Source organism: Typopeltis vanoorti, chromosome 20 (genome assembly GCF_054136105.1).
Source record: "Typopeltis vanoorti isolate ZY-2024b chromosome 20, IOZ_Tvanoo_1.0, whole genome shotgun sequence".
Taxonomy (NCBI): Eukaryota; Metazoa; Arthropoda; class Arachnida; order Uropygi; family Thelyphonidae; genus Typopeltis; species Typopeltis vanoorti.
The window spans coordinates 17,616,864-17,641,076 of NC_143568.1; the positions used below are offsets into that span (position 1 = coordinate 17,616,864).

At 37.7% G+C, this 24,213-nt stretch overlaps 1 protein-coding gene across 2 annotated transcripts in view; it reads right to left on the minus strand.

Moving 5' to 3' along the window:
• LOC150095258 (uncharacterized) overlaps positions 1-24,213 on the minus strand; it is a 512,519-nt gene that overhangs the window by 242,827 nt on the left and 245,479 nt on the right. For both annotated transcript variants that reach the window (XM_090410467.1, XM_090410466.1), the window contains exon 13: positions 19,893-20,028. In XM_090410467.1, coding sequence (XP_090266593.1) covers positions 19,893-20,028 — 136 coding nt within the window. The remainder of the gene's footprint in view (positions 1-19,892; positions 20,029-24,213) is intronic.

The window sequence follows — 24,213 nt, forward strand, 5'->3', positions numbered from 1 at the left end:
ATCTAGTCAAGTAACAAGTGGCAGCACTCAAGAAGTTTGTAGATCATTCCTCTCTCCTATATATATATATATATATATATACAGGGTGTTCGGGATAAATTTGACAGTTTCGTAAGGAAAAAGAAAATCTTCTTTGTATCTATTAAATTTAATGAATTGACAAAAAAACATTACAGGCAGAGTTAATTACAATACTATCAACAAGATTTACTCAAAATAACCACCATTAGCATCGATCACAGCTTCAATTCTGCTTCGGAACCTCGAACAAGCTGATGCTACAGTCTCCCTGGGAAGGGCCGCAAAAACTGTTTTAATTTTATCCATTAACTGGGCTTTTGTATTACTGGAAGTGCGATTGGTGTCTTTTTCAACTGCGCCCCATACAAAATAATCCATGGGGTTAAGGTCTGGGGAGTTTGGAGGCCAAACATTTGGACTGGTGAAGTCGTAGAAATTTTCAGACAACCATTTTTGACTTTTCCCAGAGGTGTGGCAAGGGGCCGAATCCTGCTGCCATACATACGGCCTACCATTGGCTACCCTTGTTATCCAGGGCTTGACTACAGTTAGCAACTCCACGAACAAAGCCCGAATTCCAATGCCAGGGTTCTTCAACACCTGTTCCTGCAGATTTGCGAGGAATTCTGCTGTACGAACGCAATCAGATCGTCTGCTAGGGATCTTTCTTCTTGCTACATCCTCGTAGTCACCATTGCAAGTCTCTAGTTCATGCCTGATTGTTTTTACTGTATTCAGGGAGCATTGGGCAGCAGTCGTAATATCCTTATTTTGATGGCGGGCACGAATCATCATGATACAAGTTATTCTCTTCCATGATTCAGGTGGGTTCCAGCTATCCATTTTTTCTGACATCTTGTATATGAATGAAGAAGGGTCCAAACTTTTAAATGAAGAGAAGTGTGTGTTAATACATGTAACTTACGGAAAAATATAATTAATTATAAATATGTCAAATTTATCCCGAACACCCTGTATATATATATATATATGTGTGTGTGTGTGTGTGTGTGTGTGTGTGTAAAATGCAATACTTCATAAATGAAATTATGAATATCATACTCAACAATGATGATTTATAAGAAATATATCATCCTATCATAAATGCTCAAAAACAGAAACTGCAGGTGAAAAAGAAAGATATTATGGAAGAGATATAAAGAGAGGGGTGGAGAGCAGATGCATGAAGAATATAAGACTCAGGCCAAAAAAGTGACTAGTATGGTAAGGAAGGTGAAACTGGAATATGAGAAGAGAATGGCCTAAGATCCAAGGAAAATCCTAGGGAATTTTTTTTAGATGTGCGGCCAGTAGGAGGAGAAATGATTGTGGAAGAATGACATTGTGACATAAAAATGGGAATAGAGTGATTGATGCAGAGGACAGTGTAGTTGTTCAATGAACAATTTATTGGAGTATTTCATCCTGGAGATGTAGGTTTTAATACTAAAGGGATGGGGCAGGTTCAAGGTTTAGAGATACAAGAGGAGAGTGTGTTCCAAATACTGAGTACTCTGGATGTCAGTATTCAGAAGAGCTACTAACTTCTTTGATCTTAGAGCTAGAAAAGGCTCAGATTAAGAAAGATAAATTGCCCTTCCTCTTAGGCAAAATAAAAACATCTTCAGCCATCAAGCTACCAATAAAGGCTGTGATTTCTAAAGATTACTCATGCTTCTTATTTGGCAGAAGCTACCATCTTCTACAATTTCTGTCCTAGTAAAATAATTGATTACAAAAGATTAACTGCCCTTACTCTAAGAAAAAAGCTATTATCTTCTACCATCATACTCCCACTAAAACCAGTAACTTGAAGGATAGATCACCATTCCTCTTATGCAAAAACAACCATCATCAGCTATCAAACTACCACAAAAGGCAGTGATTTAAAAGAATAAACAGCCTTCATCATAGGCAAAAGCAATCGCCTTCTGCCATTGAACTATCACTGAAGGCAGTGTAATATTAAAAATATTAATCATCATTGCTCTTTGGGACTTAACAACCATCCTAAGCCATCCAGTTACCAGTGAATGCAATGATTTTAAAAGGACAATCATGCTTTCTCTTTGGCAAAAACAACCATCTTTTGCCACTGAACTAGAACTAAATGCAGAGTTTAAAAGATGTCGCCTTCCTCTTAAGCTTAACGAGCCAGCGAACCTGCCAGTAAAGACAGTGACCTGGAAAGATAAATAGCCCTAACTCTTTGTAAATAGAAACCATATTCAGCCATCGAGCTACCAATAAAGGCAAAGATTAATGAAGATCATTTCTCATCCTCAGAGGTGAAAGCAACCAGCTTCTCCAGTCAAACTACCACTTAAGATAGTCTGATTCAAAAAGATTAATCACTTTTTCCCTTCGACAAATGCTACTCCCTCCTGCCATCTTACTACCACTAAAGGCAGTGACTTAAAAAATTAAATCACCATTACCCTTAGGCAAAACAACCAACTTTTGTCATCGAACTACCACTAAAGACAGTGTGATTTAATAGAATAGTCACCTTTCCTATTTGGTAAACTCAACCATCTTCTGCCACCAAACTACCACTACAGCTGTGGGATTTAAAAAGATAAATCACTCTTGCTCTTTGCATAAAGCAACCATTTTCTGCCATCAAACTACCACTAAAGACAGAGATTTAAAAGCAAATCTCTTGCCTTCATCTGCATCATTAAAGCTCTTTTTGCAGTGTCTCACTGAAATTAGTTGCTAGCCAATTTCTAGTTAAATGTTTATGACTCACTTAACTAATTAAACGTATGTCAGTAAACCTGTGGGACTGGATGGTATTTCACCACCATGGGTTTTTAGAGAATGTGCTAAAGAACTGACAGCTCCATTGATCTGGCTTTTCAATGAAAGTCTGGCTACAGGAAAGGTACCCAAGGAATGGAAGAAAGGCAAGATAGTGTGCTATCTTACTTTCCTTAATTCCAGTTCTGCTACTGCCTTTATGCCTTTATGAAATGGCATAAAAGTGGTAGCAGACTGGAAGTGTCTAATTATAGGTCAGTTTGAGTTTCATCAGTAGTTGTTAAGATCTTGGAGAAATTAGTGAGGGGACCATATACAGCGTTGGGCAGATGAGGGTATTGTTAACTGAGATTCAACATGGATTTGTTAAGGAGTGCTCTTGCTTTAGTAATATTGATTGCCTTTTATAATCAAGTGACATGAGAGGTTGATGAAGGAAAGGCTTATACTGCCATTTTTTTTGGATTTTGCAAAGGCATTTGACAGGATTCCACATGATAAGCTATATTTAAGTTGCAGCACAAGGGTTTAGATGTTGGGTTAGTCCACTGGATTCAGGATTGGCTATCTGATAAATATCAGAGAGTTGTGTATGGTGGGGCAGTATCAAGGAGGCAGAAGGTTACAAGTAGGGTCCCACAGAGCTCAGTACAGGGACCTATTAGGGTTATTAGTAATGGTGCAGATGTTGCAGCCCTGCAAGAGGATTTGAATAAACTAGACAGACAGGCAAATGAATGGGGGTATCGGTTTAATGCAGCAAAATGAAAAGTCTTAAAGTTTGGGATACATCGATGTGAGGCTGCATACTCAAGTATGCAGGAGAGTAGGGGGAGACAAGAGATCTGGGGATGATGATTGATAGAAACCTGAAATTCAGGGAACATATTGCAAAGGTGATGAAGGTAATCCAGAGGATTGCTGCAATACTGAGAAGGATGCTGACCTGCAGAGATAAAGCAGTTATCATTCCATTGTATAAGATCCTGATCAGACTCACTCAGACTATTGTTCTCAAATTTGGTCTCCAGGATTTGAAGGGTATTTGTGGAAAGGGTACAGAGACAGATAACAAAGATTGTTTGTTTCAGGACTGTACAATGTTTAGTTATGAGGATCGGCTGAGGGAATGTGAACTGCAGGGTTTGGTAGATAGAAGAAAGAGAGGTGATATGATTGAGACTTTTAAACTGTTGAGAGGTAGTTACAGGTTGACATTGGGGAGTTCTTTCGTTTGGTGGAACAGCAGGAAGGAGTGATGACAAAGGGGGTCATCCCTGGAAGTTACGAAAAGAAGCTGTGAGTAAAAGGGTGATTAGTAGTTTCTTTGAATGAACCGTGATTGAACCATGGAATACATTGGCTGACAAGGTGGTGAGAGCAAGAACGGTCAATGAGTTCAAGGAGTAGTATGATAGACCGTGTTTCCTAGGAAGGACCTCCCACGATGAGTCTTTTGACTCCCTGGAGGACTGAATAATCCGAATATTAATATTATGATTACATATTGTGATTACATCTTTATATTACATTTGATTACACATGTTACACACATTGATAACATATATTTTTTTTTAGTTCAATTGTTTTTTTATTATTAAAATTATGATTACATATTGTGATTACATATTTACAACACATATGATTACGTATGATCATATATTTATAACATATATAGTTTTGCTTTTTTTTTGTAACAATGAAATACAGATTTACCTTTTTTTTTCTGTATATGTATTAACAATAGTTACTGTACTTGATAACTTATAGTTGCAGTTTAATAATATTGCATTTTTACAGTATTTATACAATAACAATGAGTTATATTATTTACAATTTTTGATTAAATATATTTAAGCACTATAATTACAGCACTTAAGTGTAACATATGAATTTTTTCCCCTTTTTTGTTGATCTTGATTGAGATGTAATTTCTCAGCTTTCTGACATATTTATAAGGCATATTTCTTCCTGTCATTACACATTTGCATGCATGTCAAATTTGGGACACTTTGTGTTTTAAAATAACTTTTACCTACATGGTAAAAGGCTCATCACTGTTGTCCTATAGCCAACATTTATAAGAAATCTATTAAGCAATATGATGTAGAGATTCCATAACTTTAGTCTTGAATTAAATATGTTGATCTTCTATCTGGTCCCATAGCTGTCAAAATGTTAAACATCTTTCTCAACAAGAAACACAAATGCACACAATTCTCCATTTTAAAATGAAAACTGAAATGTATTTTAATTTCTTAATATACTCGTCAGGCATATTTCCTCTGACCATCTGTCCTCCACTGTCTAACATAATGGCCAAAACACAGCATTAAGTTCATATCCACTGAACACAAAAATTAAGTGCCATTAAAAATCTCAAAAGATGAACGAGAAAATTTTCTTCAATGGGCAAGCTATAAAACAATGAATTACAAATGTTCACTGTCTTGATTGGCACAAATGATTTGAGAGACAAGAAGTATTCTATGAGGGAGGATGTAAAGGAATTGTTAGACAAGGCAAAACTGAAGAGTGAGAAGATGAAGGTTGTAAGTCTCCTACCATGCTATGATAGATACGAACTGAAGAGGGTTGCTACCTAATGAGTCTATACGTAGGTTGTGCAGAAAGAATGATGTAGGATTTGTGGACTGTATTTGACAAAAAGAAGATTAGTAATGCTGAGGGACTGCATCTAAATGATTTTGATGTTAGGTGTCTAGAGAGCTTTGTTCACTGAGCATGCTGAAGTTTAAATTCAGGAAATCTTAAGTAATAGGTGGAAGCAGATGCCTCATGGGAATAGACCCATGAGACAAGTGAGTGTGAGAATGACCAAGTGTGAAATCTAGTCTCTCAAGCAAAAATATTGAAAAGGGTAATCAATTCAGAAAGTAAAAGTGGGTGTGGGACTAAAGGGATGCCGCAGTGTCAATATACTAATGCCAGAAGTATCAGGAAAAAGTTTTGGGTATTGGTTAGTGCAACCTCGCCAAAAGTTATAGGCATTAGTGACACTAGGCTAAGAGTAGATAATATAGTTACAAAGATAGAATGTGAAGGGTTTAATATTTTTAGGGAAGATATAGAAGATAGGATGGGGGAGAGTTACTGCTGATAATAATGGATGAATTGCAGCCAAAAAGAATAGGAGATAGGCAGGATCATGGCTGTTCATTTGAAGCAATATGGTGTAAGAATAAGGCCAGTGAGACAAAATATACAAAATATGGTTGTTGCTATAGGCCATGGGAGTTCTGCAGATGATCTGGAAGACATGTATGGCTAAATTAGTACAAGTAAAGGTTGAGTAATTATTATGGGGGACTTCAACTATGGAGATATAGACTGGAAGGAAGGAAGATCACATGGCAAGAAGGAAATGGAATTTGTACACTTACTAATAGATAATTACTTGAGGCAATATGTGATGGAGGGGGACTAGGGGTGTGAGAGTATTGTACCAGGTCAAAGGATCAGAAGAGTTATCCATAACCAAGGTGATCACATTGTTTCTGATCAGTGAAAGTGACCATGCAATCTTCATTTGGGGGATTGTAGAACATGAGGAACATTCTGTCAAGAATGGGTATATGTGGAACTACCAGACTATCCTGGCAACCAGACTATCTTCTCGATCTCCTGGTTACAGCACACATGAACTCAAACACACGAATTAGCTCTCTTAAGGGCAAGATGACTAGGGACATTGGAACTGTAGTTCGACCTGTAGGACTTGTATTTGCCAAATTAACATTGAGGGTATATGTAAAGCAAAATGTGAATACCTCTCAAAGATTTTATATGACAACAATGTCGACATTCTTATTCAAGAGACTCACTGTAAGGATGATGATGATCAGCTCCACCGCAGGGGCCAAATTCCTGGTTACATTATCATTGGAGCCACTTACCATCATGCACATGGCCTTGCCACCTATGTACGTAATACCCTAGAAGATTCCCCCCTCGTTACAACCAGCATTGTCGGCAGTGTTCATCTGATAACAACTATGATAGGGAACATAACCATTACCAACGTGTATAAACCCCCTGAGCTCTTGTGGCCTCCACAAGTTCTACCAATGCACAACCACCCTGCAATGCATATAGGCAACTTTAACAGCCACCACACGCTATGGAAATATGCTTCCAACAATGAATGCGGAGAGACTTTGACTGAATGGGCAGAAATTCACAACATGCACCTAATTTGATGCAAAAGATAGATCTTCCTTCAGGTCAGCAGCTTGGAACAGAGAGTACAACCCCACCTCTGCTTCGTCACTCAAGACAACAGTGGACGACCGTTACCTACATCGAGAAAAGTTCTCTCCAACTTTCCCCGAAGCCAACATAGACCAATTATATTAGAGGTAGGTCTGCAGGTACCCCTTGTCAGATCCATCCAACGTCCCCGTTGGAACTTCCAGAATGCCGACTGGGATACATTGGCTGCCTGTCTTGACAAATATGTCTGTTGGATCCCTCCAACAAGCAGTAATTACAAGAGATTCGCAGGAGCTGTCTTAGCTGTAGGTAAGAAGACCATACCAAGAGGCTTCCAGAAGGAGTATATCCCTGGATGGGATGATGACAGTAATAAACTGTATCAAGAATATCTAGAGTGTGACGATCCTGACATTGCAGATGAACTCATTCACAGCCTTGACATCAACCGACAGAAGAAATGGACTGAAACAGTAGAAAGACTCGATTTTCGGCACTACAGTAGAAAAGCGTGAAGCCTTCTAAGAAAACTAGGTAGTGGCACCCTGACTGTCCAGGAACAATCGGCTATTTCTCCTAACGAATATGCATCACATATTGTCAACACGTCAAGATATACCACCAAGGACAAACAACACACTCTTCAAATAAAAAGAGAACTTACATATTTGAAAAATAACAGACCATCAGACCCTCTATACTCGTAGCCCTTCACTCTTGAAGATAGTAACATTGCTCTAATGGATATGAAACCAGGCAAGGCTCCAGGTTTCGATGGAATTCATCCTGATTTCCTGTTGAAGACAGGCCAAAAAGCTCGACAGTGGTTGGCTTGCTTTTTCTCTGACATCCTCCAGACTGGTAAACGTCCAAAAGAGTTTAAGAGGACAAAAATTATCCCTATCTTAAAACCAGGAAAAACCAACAACAAACCAGAAAACTACCAACCAATTGCCCTGCTTAGCACCTGCTATAAGCTCCAAGAAAGGCTCATCCTTAATAGAATTGCCCCTAAGATAATAGAACAAGTCCCAGTGGAACAGGCCAGATTAAGAGATAAACGAAGCTGCTGTGATCAGGTTCTGTCACTCACCACACATATAGAGGCAGACTACCAACAATGCCGGAAAACAGCTGTAGCTTTTGTAGATCTTACTGCAGCTTATGACACAATCTGGAGGCATGGAGTAGTCGTCTGCAAGTTGCTCCATGCAGTCCCATGCAAAGCAATAGCTAAACTAATCGATAAACAACCACCTGTTCCAAATGTGTATTGATGAGAACAAAAGCAAACAAAGAACACTGGATAATGGATTACCACAAGGGTCAGTTCTGGCTCCCCTCCTTTTTAACTTATACATCACAGATATGCCTGATACAGTCTCTAAGAAGTTTTGCTATGCTAATGACATTGCTCTAGCCACCAGATACACCAATTTTACTACAATGGAAGATATACTAACAAACGACCTTGCAGTCCTAGATGAATACTTCAGCAAATGGAGATCATGCCCAAATCCTAGCAAAACACAAGTTTCATGCTTCCACCTGAACAATAACCAGGCTAACAAAGAACTCATGGTCTTCTTCCACCACAAACTGCTACACTACAACAGATTCCTGAAATATCTGGGCATCACTCTAGATAGAACACTATCTTTTAAACCACATCTCATTAACACAGCATCCAAGCTAAAAACAAGAAACAATATACTGCAAAAACTATGTGGAACAACTTGGGGTGCCTCAGCAACAATGCTTCGTTGCACTGCTCTTGCCCTCGTTTACTCTACAGCTGAATACTGCTCACCTGTATGGCTGAACAGCACCCATGCGTATTTGGTTGATGTCCAGCTTAACACCACTATGCGCCTTATTTCTGGAACTGTAAAATTAACCCCAACCTACTGGCTCCCAGTGCTAAGCAACATCCCGCCTCCACAAATCCACAGATCCAACTTTCTTCTACATGAATACAGCAAAATCACGGAAATTCAAAATCTTCCAATCCATGAAGACATCCCTCCCCTAGAAATAAACAGGCTAAAGTCAAGGCACCCTCTTAACAGCAAAAAATCTTGCAGAGACAAGCTTCAACATGAAGGAGAAGTGGAAAGAGTCCTGGTGTAACACTTCAACAGGGATCTTCCATGAATTAGTGGACCCAACACAGATACCGTTGGGTTTTGACCTACCTCGGAAAACTTGGTCTGCCCTTAACCAAATCCGCACCAACCATGGCAGATGTGCAGACCACCTTTACAAATGGGGCATGATTGCCTCACCCAGGTGCGACTGTGGATCACCCCGCAAGACAATTAATCATATTATAGCAGAATGTGTCCTATGTGCATACAGTGGAAACATGTCAGACTTCATCCATGCTACACCAAGTGCAGTTGACTGGATAATCAACCTAGACATTCAGTTGTAGCCTATTCTTGATTCTTGAATGTCTCTTTTATGACTGTATTATGTCTTCTTATTGTATATACGTCTATTACTATGTCCATATATATTAAGGATTAATGTAATGTAACTTTTCATATGTGAGCCATACGCTAAATAAATAAAATGTAGAAATACGAGGCATGTGATTACGACAACCTTAGGAGTATGCTTAAATTTGTGCTGTGGCATAAAACACTGCAGGTTAAGGATGTTAATAGTGCACACAAGATAGTTAAGGGTCATCTAAAGAAAGCAATATTAAACTGTATACCTAAGTAAGTATGAATTAATCAAGTAGGAGTTAGATGGATGAGTAATATCATTAAGCACGAGCTGCAGAAGAAGAAAATGCTGTGCAGGGTATATAAAGAGAAAGGAGACCACTAAACTGATGGACATAAATTAAAGATATCAAGAAAATTATATACTTGGTTTAATCTTTTACCCAAGTGTAAGCAAACAAAGTTTGCTCCTAAAGTATTTTCAGGATTAGGGCAACTCGTATATAGAAGCTGATGACTACACATCACTTGCCTTAGTATCCCATAATGCAAAGCACATATCATTACAGATATGTATAATGCTATGCATTATGGGAAGAGTCACTACCCAGACTGGTGTAGACCTTTATTGAGGTCTCCTCAGTAGCATCACCTCTAGGTTCGGTTCCCACTGATGAGACCTCAATAAAGGTCTGGGTAGTGACCCTTCCCATAATGCATAGCATTATACATACCCATAAGGATATGTGTTTTGCATTATGGCAAAGCACATATACTAAGGCAAGTAATGTGAAGTCATCAGCTTCTATATACAAGTTGCCCCAGGCCTTAATATACTTCAGGAGCAAACTTTGTTTGCTTACACTTGAATAAAGGAAACCAAGTATATAATTTCTTGGTATCTTTAATTTATGTCTGTCACTTTACTGGTCACCTTTTTCTTTATATACCCTGCACAGCATTTTCTATAACCAAGTGGAAACACTTTTAAAAAACCCATGGACAGTACAAGGCTCAGGCAAGAAAGGTGACCCAGAATAGTAAGGAAGGCAAAATAAAATTATGAGAAGAAACCAGATGAGCAGGCCAAAGGAAATCCCACAGAGTTCTTTTATTATGTGACAAGTCTTACTTATAGAAAGAATGATTATGGAAGATTAACCTTAATGAGTGATGATGGTCAGCAGGTAACAGAAGCAGATAAAATGGTTGAGATACTGAGTGACACTTTGCGAGTGCATACGAGGGTGGTCTGAAAAGTTCTTGCCTCGACCATAGATGGCAACACTACTGGTAAGATGTTTTTTTCTAAGTTGGTACATCTGTCATAAGCATCCATGTGAAATTGCAAGTCATTTTATCAAGTAGTTTGTTTTATACAGTGGTCTGAAGCAAAAGTGTTGTCTATAGCCCTTGAAATGGATAAAATTGAATATTGTGCGGTTATAACATTCTTTGTAAAAGAAGGTTTAACGACAAAAGAAATTCATTCAAAGTTCATAAAAGTTTATGGGCACTCTTCTCCTTCATTTTTGATAATTAAGAAATGGGCTGATGAGTTTAACGTGGCCATACCAGCCTTGAAGATGATCCATGTGAAGGACATCCAAAAAGTGTAACAACACCAGAAATCATTGCTCAAGTGCACGATATGGTATTGAATGACTGGTGAGTCAAATTGCAAGGAAGTATAATTCCATCAATGACAGAGAGAATTCTTCATACAAAATAAGATTTTGCATGAAAAATTGCAAATGAAAAAGCTTTGCACAAGATGGGTGCCACACTTGCTCACAGCAGATCAAAAACACACTCACGTGAAAATCTCTGAACAGCTTGGAGCATTTTAACAAGAATAAAACTGATTTTGTGCATCAATTTATTACTATGGATGAGACTTGGATTCACCATTACACACCAGAATCCAAACAGCAGTCAAAACAATGGACAGAAGCCAGTTGTTTAATGCCAAAGAAGACAAAGTCAGTTCCATTGGTGTTTTGGGATGCTAAAGGCATTTTGTTTATTAATTATCTTGAAAAGGGTAAAACAATAACCGGGGAATATTATTCTAATCTTTTAACCAGACTAGATGAAAAAATTTATGAGAAAAGACCCCGGTTTGCTGAAGAAAAAAAAATCATCTTTCATCAGGACAATGCACCTGCCCACAAAGGTGTTTTGGAAATGGGAAAATTAAGGGATCTGCACTATGAATTGTTGGAACATCCACCCTATTCCCCAGATTTTGCTCCCTCTGACTTCTATCTCTTCCCAAACTGAAACTCTTCCTCGCTGGTCAGCGTTTTTCTTCAAATCAAGAGGCGACTGCAGCTGTAGGGCATTTTGCAGATCTTGCTGAGAACCACTGCAGGGATGGGAAAATGGCACTGGAGCATTACTGGAATAAATGTATTAGTCTTAAAGAAGATTACATTGAAAAATAAAAATAATTTTGAAATTATAAATTCATTTTTTCATTGTTAGGCCAAGAACCTTTCAGACCACCCTCTTATCATTCTAGTGAGGTTACTGCTTTAACATATGTGACAGATGCTAATGTGGGAGGGGTGGATGAATCAAAAGGTTGTTAGGATATTGCAAAATCTCCATGTAAATACAGCTGTGGTATTAGATGAGATATGAGCTTGGGTTTTGCGAGAATGTGCAGGGAAATTGGTAATGCATCTGACTAAGAGCTTTAATTCAACTCTGGTAAGTTCCAAGAAAGTGGAAAGAGGCCAAAATAATTCCCTTGCATTACGAGGTTTTAAGACTGCAGTAGCAAATTATAAACTATTCAGTATCTCATATGGTAGTAAAAGTACTGGGAAAATTGATCAAAATTCGAATTCAAGATTGGCTGGAGAAAAATATAATGCTGTAAGAGAGACAATATGGCTTTGTGAAGAGTTGGACATGCCTAAGTAATTTACTAACTTTTTATAATAGGTAACAGCAGAATTGGATAAAGGAAATGACTACACATAATAAAAATAACTATCACTGGGTTTGCTGGTCGTAAAGATTTTTTTTATTATTATTTCGGGCAACTCCCAGGAGTCGACAGAACTCATCGAGGGAGGCCCTAACATCATGTCAAGAACAACTATTCGACATTCACACAGTATCTATCATACCTTGCTTTGAACTCATTCACAGTCATAGCACCCACAACAGACTCTGGTAGCTTATTCCACTCATTTACCACTCTCCAAGTAAAAAACCTAGCTCTAACATCCTTATTAACCACATTCTTGCCCAGCTTCCATGTATGGCCTCTAGTCATCTCACCACCAGTCCTATTCTCAAAAATATCTATTGGATTGATCATATAGAAACCCTTCAGTAATTTGAATGTCTCAATCATATCACCCCTTTTCTGCTTATCAACCAATTTTTGCAACCCACAAATCTTCAATCTAGTCTCATAAGGTTCATTCCACAAACCTGACCACCATCTTGGTCACTAGTCTCTGAAACCCCCTCTCCACCTCCTCCCCATCAAGAAGAAACCCTGGTGCCCATATCTGGGCACAGTAGTCCAGATGAGGTCTCTTATCAGGACTCGATATAGAGGAACAATAACTTGTTTGTCTCTGCTTGTTAAAGTCTTTTTCAGTAACCAAGTGATTTGATGAGCTGATTTAGCCACTTTTGCAATGTGCCCCCTAAACTTCAACTTTCTATCCACCAACACTCCCAAATCCCTGGCCTTATCAATCTCCTGGAGTACGGTTCCACCAATGTGATATACTGCTGCTAATCTTTTCACTCCAAAATGCCTTACACTTTGCCACATTAAATTGACATCCATTTTCCCTAGCCCAGTCCTCCAAACTATCCAAATCATCATGCTAAATTTTGACATCCTGTGCACTCACAATTGCTTTACCCAACTTTGCATCATCAGCAAACAAGTGAACACTTCCTCTCAGATCCTTTCCTATATCGTTAATGAACAAGTTGAAAAGTAGTGGTCCAAGAACAGAACCCTGTGGGCACACCACTAGTTACAAGCCGTCTTTTGGACTCCACTCCTGAATAAACCACTCTCTGGTATCTCTCCATCAACCACCCTCCTATCCATCTCACCAACCCTATATCCATCCCCATCTGCTCCAGTTTAATAATTAGAGTTCCATGTGGTATCCTGTCAAAGGCCTTGGCAAGGGTCCAGTAGAATCACTGAAAACCCAATTACCCTTATCCAGTTCAGCCGTCACCGTGTTATAAAACGTGAGCAAGTTATTGAGGAATGATCTACCCTTCACAAAACCATGTTGCCCCTCCATACAGTATCCCATTTTCATCTATCCAATCCTGTATTCTTCTCTTGACTAATTTCTCCAAGACCTTGACAATGATTCCTGATATGCTAATCAGTCGGTAATTTACAACAGCAGTCTTGGAACCTCCTTTATGCAGAGGAACTATTTTCCCCTCTTTCCACCCCCTTGGGACTAATCCAGATCCGAGACTCAAATTAAACAAAATGGTCAAGGGTACTGACAATTCTTTAGCCGCTTCACGTATGACACGAGCTGGTATACCATCCAATCCCACAGATGTACTGACATTGAGGCTTTGCAACAGACTACTCACCTCCACCTCATTCACCACAATTACTGTATAATCTATTGGTTCTTTCATTTCTGCAATGTCACCACCTGGATGATATGCTCTTGCAAAGTGCTCACTCAGTAATTCGATTATATCAACTGATTCAGTTACCTCCCTACCATCAGCATTCTTTAAAATCATTCTGCCATATACATTTTTTCTTTTACTTGCAACATATCAAAAAAACTGTTTAGGATTCTCTTTAGCCTGCATGGCCAATGTTCTTTCGTAATCCTTTTTTGCTTTTCTTACCACACTCGTTACTCGTCTGGCCTGGGCTTTATACTGTTCATGTGCCTGCCGGTCACTTTTCTCCTTGAATTCCCTCCATAGTTGTTTCTTTTTTTGCAGCTCAAGCTTAATGGTGTTATTCATCCATTTAACTCCTACTTGATTTATTATTCGGACTCTAGGTATACAGTCAGCCATTGCTTCATGCAAACACTTTTTAACCACCTCCCATGCACTGTCAATTTCTAGCCTTGCAGTTATACATGCCATGGCACTGTACCAATCAATCTCAAACAAGATGTAGCAATGGCTACAATATGGATATGTTAAAAAAGAAACGGAAAGATTTATTCTAGCAGCTCAAGAATAGGCAAGACAAAATTAATGCAATGAAAGCAAAAATTTTGAACATCAATAATAACAGCAAATGCAGATTATGCGATCAGAAAGATGACACTGTAGAATATCTAATCAGTGCCTGCAGCAAGATAGCTCAAACTGACCATAAATACCGCTGTTGGATCGTAACTCTTCTCAATCAAGTTTTATCATCTTACAATCCTCTCTCTTTAGTATTTAACTACTTGTAGGCTGATATTATTATTATTATTATTCCTGATACCTCCAAGGAGTCCGAAGACTCATCGCCAGAGGACATCTTCAACTGTCTCTACACCTTACCTCTACTACCAATCAACGCCATCTACCGCCCACCTCCAACACCACCACAACTAGTAATTTTTGTCTGTAAATTGCGTGTGTTCTGAAGGGCCGATTTGTATGTATGCGGGATGAAAAACCCGAGTTTCCGGGAGAAAAAACTCTGCTACCTCCGTATGAGATCGGCTAACTCACCATCGATTGAAATCGACCAGATAAAGATTCCTCCCATCGCAACGAGAATCGAACTTAGGCCTATTCCAATCGAAGGGTGCAATGTACCGTCGTTCTTCCAATTGCGCTACGGAGGCACTTTATAATTTAAGATTATATTTAACAGATCTTATCCTTCTTATTACAAAGAACTTATATCATAACTCTACTCTGATTAAGGTTACATTTCAAAACACTTTTAAATATCAGATCAGTTCAAGATATTCAGAAGAATACAACTCATGAACATTCAGACATTCATTTGGAATTCTCTAGGCTCAGTTAATCAATTTTAGTTCATGTAAGTTTGAGATTCCTAAATCACAACGAATAGGCTTCACAGTATTCTCATCCAGTTAATGAACACTTAATTCAATAACATAGCATTTATCATTTGAAGAGAGAAAAGTCTTAGCACATCACATATTAAATCTTGACTCGCTGAATACTGCAACTAGGAACGATTTACTTTCGGAGGAATTAATTTTCGTTACTTCTCGCTAAGTATAGCAAAGGTAATCTTACCAGGATATAGCTTCAAGTAGATCGAGCAACAATTTTTTTTAGTTCTTATTGACTTTTACTATGTATTAGCACAAACTTGAAAGAACTTGATTTATAGACTCGGCAGAGTATAATCTTTATGCACTTGATTTAAGTTATCTACTTATTTCTTTGTTTTCTCATATGTATCTACCTATTTCTTGCACTATTTCACTGCTAGGTGTTGGGAAGTTTTGGTAAAAATCCAACTCAGAAAAAGGTAAGTTAAAATACCAAGCGATTCCCAGTCCTTTTAATTCCCTTTTCGGCACGTCAAAATTCCCCTCCAGTCTCCAGCTACAGTTCTCTATACTTCCCTACTCAATTCTGTTTTTACTTACGTTTTCGCATCTACTCCTTCCTTTTCCTGCCAAAAGCTGATTCTCACCGGTTTAGCTCACATCAACTTCGCCTTGTGCATAGTATAGAGTAAACACGTGCTAACTAAAAATAACATAATTTCTCATAGCAACTAATCAAGTGATACCACAAAGAATCTTCTGGATATATCCAAATTACATATATTACAGTTTCTAACATTATTATTAAAGGAATAAAGTAAATAAAATAATTGACAATTTCGTACAGAGCCAAAAGGAGTAATAAAGTAAATAAAATAATTGACACTTTAATACAGAGCCTTTTCATATCTATAATATGTTTTAAAATCACATAAATAAAATTAACTAACAAAACTTAAAAGGAATTACATGAATAATATTTTATAAGCAAGAAACTAACAGAATAAATTTAAATAAGTCCTGCTTATGAAATGGTAGATGATGTTAATTATGAACGAAGTATTATTATAATAAATATCTTCATTCACAATTTAACAACCGCCATGATCAAGTGGCCAAAATAACTGGCCATTTGTATGCAAAAAAATATGGCTTTCCTACATCTGATAACTGGTGGCAGCATAAAATAGAGACAGTATTGGAAAACGAAAGCAAAAATTCTCTGGGACTTTTGAATACAAACCGATCAGCATCTGGAACACAACAAACCTGACATCGCAATTATCGAACATCGACAGGTTTGGATTATCGATATCGCAGTACCCAGTGATGACAACATTAACAACAAAGAACTGGAAAAAATTTGGCAATCAAAGTTGGCAGGCTGTGGTTAAACACACTAAAGTTATCCCAATAGTTATCAGTGCACTTGGCACAATTTCAAAGAAGCTATCCAACTATTTACAGCAATTAAGCATCAACGAAGTGACCCCATATGATGTACAAAAAACAGCATTACTTGAAACAGTCCATATTTTATGAAGCTACCTGACAGACTATTCTTAGATTCTTGGGTAGAATCTGAATTGTTCTGTATCGCCAGCCACATTGTTGTTTAAATAAATAAATAATGTTTATAAATAATGACTTCTGCAAAACAAAAAAAAAAAAAAACTAAAATCAAAATTCTCAACATGGGATGAGAAGTTCATATATTCAACAAAAAGTATATCCAATACATAAGTTTGCATTTGTACAAAATCTGAGGATGGCTTAGATTTGAGTGATATATCATTCAGGTAAATTGATCCCTAGGTATAAAAAAAAATTATAATTATGCTGTAGACTTTCTATACATTAAAGGAATATCTGAAAAAATAAAAAAAATAAGCAGATTACTACACAAATACAGACCTTAATGCTATCTTTGAACCTTAGCTTCACAAAATTTAAAAGCTTTATCAGCACACCAAGTGATCTCCTTCCTCAACTGACCTTCTTAAGGCCATCAGGTGAGGAAGGGATTCCTTAAATTATGAAGCAAAATCTCACAATCTTAATGACATGTATTAATATTGTTATTATTGTGTGAGTGTCTCCATGGAGTCAGAAGACTCATTACAGGAGACCCACACTAACTACATGAATTATTCACACAATACCTATTGAACCTCTCCTTATACTCATTCAGTGCTGTCAAAGCACTTGAAACTACCTCTGGCAAATGATGCCATTCATTCACTCCCCTCTCCAACCAAAATATCTAGTCTGCATACTCTTACTAAGCACACTGCTAGACAAATTAGAGAGGTGAACCCTAGTTCTCTCTTTCTCTCTCTACTCATCATGTATTGAAAAATTTCTTTTCTGTCATCTTAGAGAACTCCTTTAGAAACTTGTAAGTCTAAATGATATCCCTTCTTTTCTACCTGGCAACTAAACTTTACAACCTACACATATATTTTCAAACTATCCTATAGGGAACATTCCACACACCTGCCACCTACTTAGTCATTTGTCTAAGGATCCTCTCTGCCTCTTCCTCATCCCCCAAGAAACCCAGGTGATCCAATCTATGCACAGTAGATGCAGCTTTCTGGCAAGCAATACTTACAGTTGTTTCTGCAACTTACTAGAACAAACAAATATTTTCACACCCTGTGCATATCTCAGTATAGTATCACTGACTGTTGACCTGGGAGCCCAATTTGTCAACAATTTGCCAAACAGATGTCTGCAACATGGCATCCTATCACAATGCCTCTTTCAAACTCTGTCAGTTCCCTTCTCAGAGCCATTTCACCCAGATACAGTTGCACTGACATATTCCTCCAATTTATACTGCTACAAACACGTGAATCATTACATGGCACAATGTTTATTGATGGATACCCTCTTGCACATGGGGATATCAACTTCTTTCCAAGCAGTGCACATCTGTAATTGTAATAAAAGTACTAGAAAGGCTGGTTAAGAATAGAATACAGAATTGGGTTGATGGATATAGGATTCTTTATAATGGCTAGTATGGGTTGATGAAGAACAAGTTTTGCTTTAACAAACTAATTGAATTTTACTATAAGGTAATGAATAAGTTTTAAAAGAGGTATACCGTGAGTAGACATATCGATACAAAATTAATAACGGAAAAAACTCACGTACAAAGATTATTTAATAGTATAATTTTCGCCTGTGTGTCACAGGCATCTTCAGTACATATTAAGCTCAAATTAAACAATAACTGACAATTCCAAAAAGCGCCATCTAAGTAGCTGGTGTAAGATAACTAAAAAGGTCAATAAATTTCCTTAAAAAAAAAAAAATCAATACAATAAAAAGTTAGGAAAGATTAGCTGATTTGTAAAGTACTATCTCCCATAAAGGGGATAGACGTAAGCCGTCGGATCTGTTTAAAACAGATCCGACGGCTTACGCGTATCCCCCTTTATGGGAGATAGTACTTTATAAATCTTTCCTAACTTTTTATTGTATTGATTTTTTTTTTTTAAAGGAAATTTATTGACCTTTTTAGTTATCTTACACCAGCTACTTAGGTGGCACTTTTTGGAATTGTCAGTTATTGTTTAATTTGAGCTTAATATGTACTGAAGATGTGACACACAGGCGAAAATTATACTATTAAATAATCTTTGTACATGAGTTTTTTTTCGTTATTAATTTTGTAGGTAATGAATGTGCTGGAGAGGTAAACACATACAGGTATACTCAGTCGATGCACACTAAATCCAGTCAAATATAAACCATCATTCTTGTACAGTGCAATCATTTTCTCCAAATTCATCCAACACATTCACAAACTGTTCTCCTTTTGCCTGCTCCAACAGCTTTATCAACATACTATTCATGATCTTTACTTGATTCATCGCTGGCAAAATCAACGCAATGATCATCTTTCTTATCATGCTGATCCTCCCCACATTTATCTTCTGTCTCAAACTAACCTATCATTCATTCTCACAACCACCACTAATATTCTTGTTTATTTACTCCTCATACAGAAAGTATCAATGATCCTGTTCATTTACTCTCCTGAACTCAATTACTCAACTGTTTCACACCTTTCCATTTACATCAATCAATTACTTAATTCCATGATATGTGTTTTCCATCTCATGGGGAAATGATCTTTATAACCTTAATAAATATCTCATATAACAAGTTCTAAATGAAGTTTAAAAAAAAAAAATTGTAACCAGCAAAAATTACTGATTTGGTTTTAATGATTTTAAATAAATTAAATTAAATACAAAATTTTATTTCCAAATCAATCTTACAGAAATAATAGGAAATTTCATAAATCTTATTCTAATTTAGTACAATAAATGAAAACACCAGAAGTATAAAATTGAAAATTCTACTGACTAACCAACAGAGGCTTTGATTAACATACCTGGATAAATTACTTGAAACCATTTCTTATCTCCAGCATCTTTAAAACAAGAAGATATATCAAATTCCTTAATCCTGTCTTTTATATTGGTGGTAAACCCAAAGAAATTAGCAGTCAGTGATGTTGGTGTCCAAATCTAGATATAAAGTGATTATTAGTGATTTATATTTATACCAATTACTAATAATTATGAAAAAAAATAATTTCATAGCATTTATTCTTATTTTTTGAGAGCAGTTATTTAGCAAGTTTCAGATGAAAAAAAAATTTAAGTGATCCAAATAACTGATTAGAATTAATGTGGACCACATATCTTGGTGTAATAGAGGAAACATCTCAGTCTTTCACTGTATCTGAACTATTTCATTCACTTAGGTATATGATTTGAAGAGCAGAACCTTAATAGAAATATGGCGATGGAATTTAAAGGGATATCAGCCAATGTATAAGAATGTGTAAGGAAAATAACAGTTTCTCTAAGGCTCAATGAAACTATTTTTCCCTCTTTCTGCTCCCTGAGCTCTAGTTAGACACCAAGTGGAAAGAGCACAAAATAGTTTGTGTTACAGACCAATTGGTATCTCAGGAGTGGTGGTTAACGAAATCGGGAAGGTGGTAAAAGGCAGAATTCAGGAATTGATGGACAGATGTATGATACTTACTCTATGGAGGGGAGAGGGAGAAGCAGCGTGGTTTTGTGAAGGATAGGTCTGTTCTTAGTAATCTGGTCACTTTTTATAAGAAAGTTACAGTTCAGCTGGATAAAGGAATTAGCTACACAATGATAATTCTGAATTTTGCACAGGCATTTGACAGAATACTACATGAAACTCTGTTACATAATGTGGAGCAAAATTGTGATGGATATAAGGCTGGTGATATGGATAACAGGAGAGTTAATGAATAGATATGAATGAGTAGTATATACCAAGATATAGGTGTATTAATAATGTTCAAAAAGACTGCCATTGCAGTGTGGTTCTACTGTTGCCTAACAGCTAATTTCAATTGCAAGATGGCAGCTACAGTACAAGCGTGGTTCAAAACAGGTATCTGTGAAGTTATCCATTTTTTGCAAGCAAAAGAGGCTTCATTAAGTGACATTCACTGTGAACTGGTTGCTTTATATGGCAAAAAGGTGATGTCAAAAATACAGGAGTGTTTTTGTTGAATGAATTTAAAGTGGGCCGTGGTGACACTAAAAATCAACATTCGGTGTGCAGGAATTTGTTGAGCAAGACAGAAGACAACATTTCATGCATTAAGGACATCATTCTTGAAGACTGACAAGTGAAACTGCATGAAATTGCACAAGAAGTAAACTTGAGTAAGTCCACTGTTTACGAAAATATTCACGATGTCCTTGGCTTACAAAAGATGTGATCTCACTGATTGCCCCAACAATTGTCAGAACACAGGGCAACATGCATGCAGATGTATCTGGAGAATCTGTTGCAACACAGCAACAAAGGTGAGGACTTTCTCAGTCACCCAGTCACAGGAGATAAAACATGAGTTCATCACTTTACTCCAGAGAGCAAACAAGACTCCACAACCTGGAAACATCCACAATCTCTTGTGTGCAAAAAATTAAATTCCTCCCACTGCCCAAAAAGTCATGGCCACAGTGTTTTGGGATCACCAACTGTTAGTGGACTTCTTGCCATAGGGAGGAACAATGAATGCAGAGCTTTATTGTGGGAATGTGTCTGAATGGATAAACTGAAATCCAATATTTGATGCAAATGACCAGGAGTCCTGACAAGTGCTGTGATTTTGGTGCACAGCAATGCTACTACCCACACACACACACACACAATTCACAAGTGACTGTGCTGTGATTGTTGGGAACAATTGCCACATATCTCCTACAGCCCAGACAGCACCCTCAGAGTTCCATTTGTTTGCCCCCCCCCCTCATGAAACACCTTTCCAAAAGGCATTTTACTATGGATGAGAAAGTTCATCAGGCAGTTGGTTATTGAGTGCAGGAATGGACTTCTTCAGTACTGGTATTGATAAACATAAACAGATCTGTTTTGACAAATGCATCAATAAATTTGGGGGTCTTGTGGAGAAGTAGTGCATGCTCACTTATTTCTTGGCATATAATTTCAACTTCCTATTAATAAATATCCTTGAGGGAAAAAAAAGTGCTACCTTACTTTTCAGAAACCCCTTGTATATCCCAGGCGAGAGCAGGTGATAGTTATGTACTACAGAACTCTGTACTTGTACTGAAACTATTTAATTTGTATATCAACATTATAAAAAATGATTTTTTTATAATTTTATTATCAACATTACAATTTAATTATCAACATTATAAAAAATGACATTATAAAAAATAAAAAAATGATTAAAGAGCCTGTGTAGCTCAGTGGATGTGGCGTTTGCACACCATCGCGCTAGGCCGCACGAAGGAAGTCTTGGTTTCGAGTCTAGTCGGCGACTAGAGGAAATTTTTCTAAGCCTTTTTTCGAGCGGTTCCCGAGTTAGTCGATCTCTGGCACGGGCAAGCAGGTTTTTCCTCCCGGAAACTCGGGTTTTTCGTCCTGTAAACTCAAGAAAATCGACCGTAGAACCCACATTATTTCAGACATTAAAATATATTGTGTTAGGGTTAGAGACCACGAGATGGCGGCACATTTGAGCCGTCTCTCTTCACTGCGTACCGCTTAATTAGTGATAGCCTTGGGCCATCTGTCTCTGATTGGGTACCAGTGGAGATTGAACTGCCCACTCAGTCTCCAAAAGTTAGATAGGGCTAAATGGCCTCGCCTACTCCCGTATATACGGGAATAAAAAGGCGTTAGCTGATTTTTTTTTTTTTTTTAAAAAAATGATTAAGGGAAAATGTCCAAATATTTGCTGATGACACAAAATTGAGAAGAATGCAGTTAATAAAGATGATACAAAGATCCTAAAGGATAACATAAATAAACTTGAATTGTGAACAGAGGATAATCGCCCACCAGGAGGCAAGTTTTCTTTTGAGTCTTTGTCAAGGTCTTGGAGAAAGTAGTCAAGGGGAAAATACAGGAATGGATTGATGAAAATGAGATACTGTATAAAGGACAGCATGGCTTAGTGAAGGGTAGATCATGCCTCAGTAACTTGCTCAAGTTTTATAACAAGGTGACGGCTGAACTGGATAAGGGAAATGGGTTTACAGTGGTACTGCTGGACTTGGCAAAGGCATTTGACAAAATACCACATGGAATTCTAATCCGTAAACTACAACATATGGGAATGGATATAGGCTTGGTGAGATGATAGGTGGGTGGTTGATGGAGAGATATCAAAGAGTAGTTTATTCAGGAGTAGAGTCCAAAAGACAGCCTGTGACTAGTGGTGTGCTGAGGGTTCTGTTCTTGGACCACTGCTGTTTAATCTGTTCATTAACGATATAGAGAAGGATCTAAGTGGAACAGTTCATTTGTTCGCTGATGATACAAAGTTGGGTAGGGCGATAGTGAATGCAGAAGATGTCAAAATCTTGCAGGATGACTTGGATAGATTGTTCTGGGCTAAGGAGAATGGATGTCAATTTAATGTGACAAAATGTAAGGTTATGCATTTTGGGGTGAAAAGATTAGCAGCAGTATATCACACCGGTGGAACTGTACTCCAGGAGATTGATGAGGCCAGGGACTTGGGAGTGCTGGTGGATAGGGAGATGAAGTTTAGGGGGCACATTGCAAAAGTAGCTAAATCAGCTCATCAACTCACTTGGTTGTTGAAAAATACCTTGACGAGCAGAGACAAACAAGTTATTGTACCCTCTGTACTGAGCCTTGATAAGACCTCATCTCGACTACTGTGCCCAGATTTGATCACCTCGGTTCCTTTTTGATGGGGAGGGGGTGGAGAGGATCCCGAGGCGAGTGACTAAGATGATAGCAGGTCTATGGAATGAACCATATGAGAACAGGTTGAAGATTTGTGGGTTGCAGAAACTAGTTGATAGGCGGAAAAGGGGAGATATGATTGAGGCATTCAAATTGCTAAAGGGATTCTATAGGATTAATTCAGAGGATATTTTTGAGATCAGGACTGGTGGTGGAAGAACTAGGGGACACCTGTGGAAGCTGAGCAAGAGTGTGGTTAGCAGGGGTGTTAGAGCTGGGTTCTTTACTTTTAGAGTGGTAAATGAGTGGAATAAGCTGCCAGAGTCTGTTGTAGGTGCTATGACGGTGAGTGAGTTCAAGGCAGAGTATGATAGATACTGTGAGAATATCATATAGTTGTGTGGACATGATGTTTAGAGCCTCCCTCGATGAGTCTAAGGACTCCCTGGAGTCGCCTGAAATAATAATAA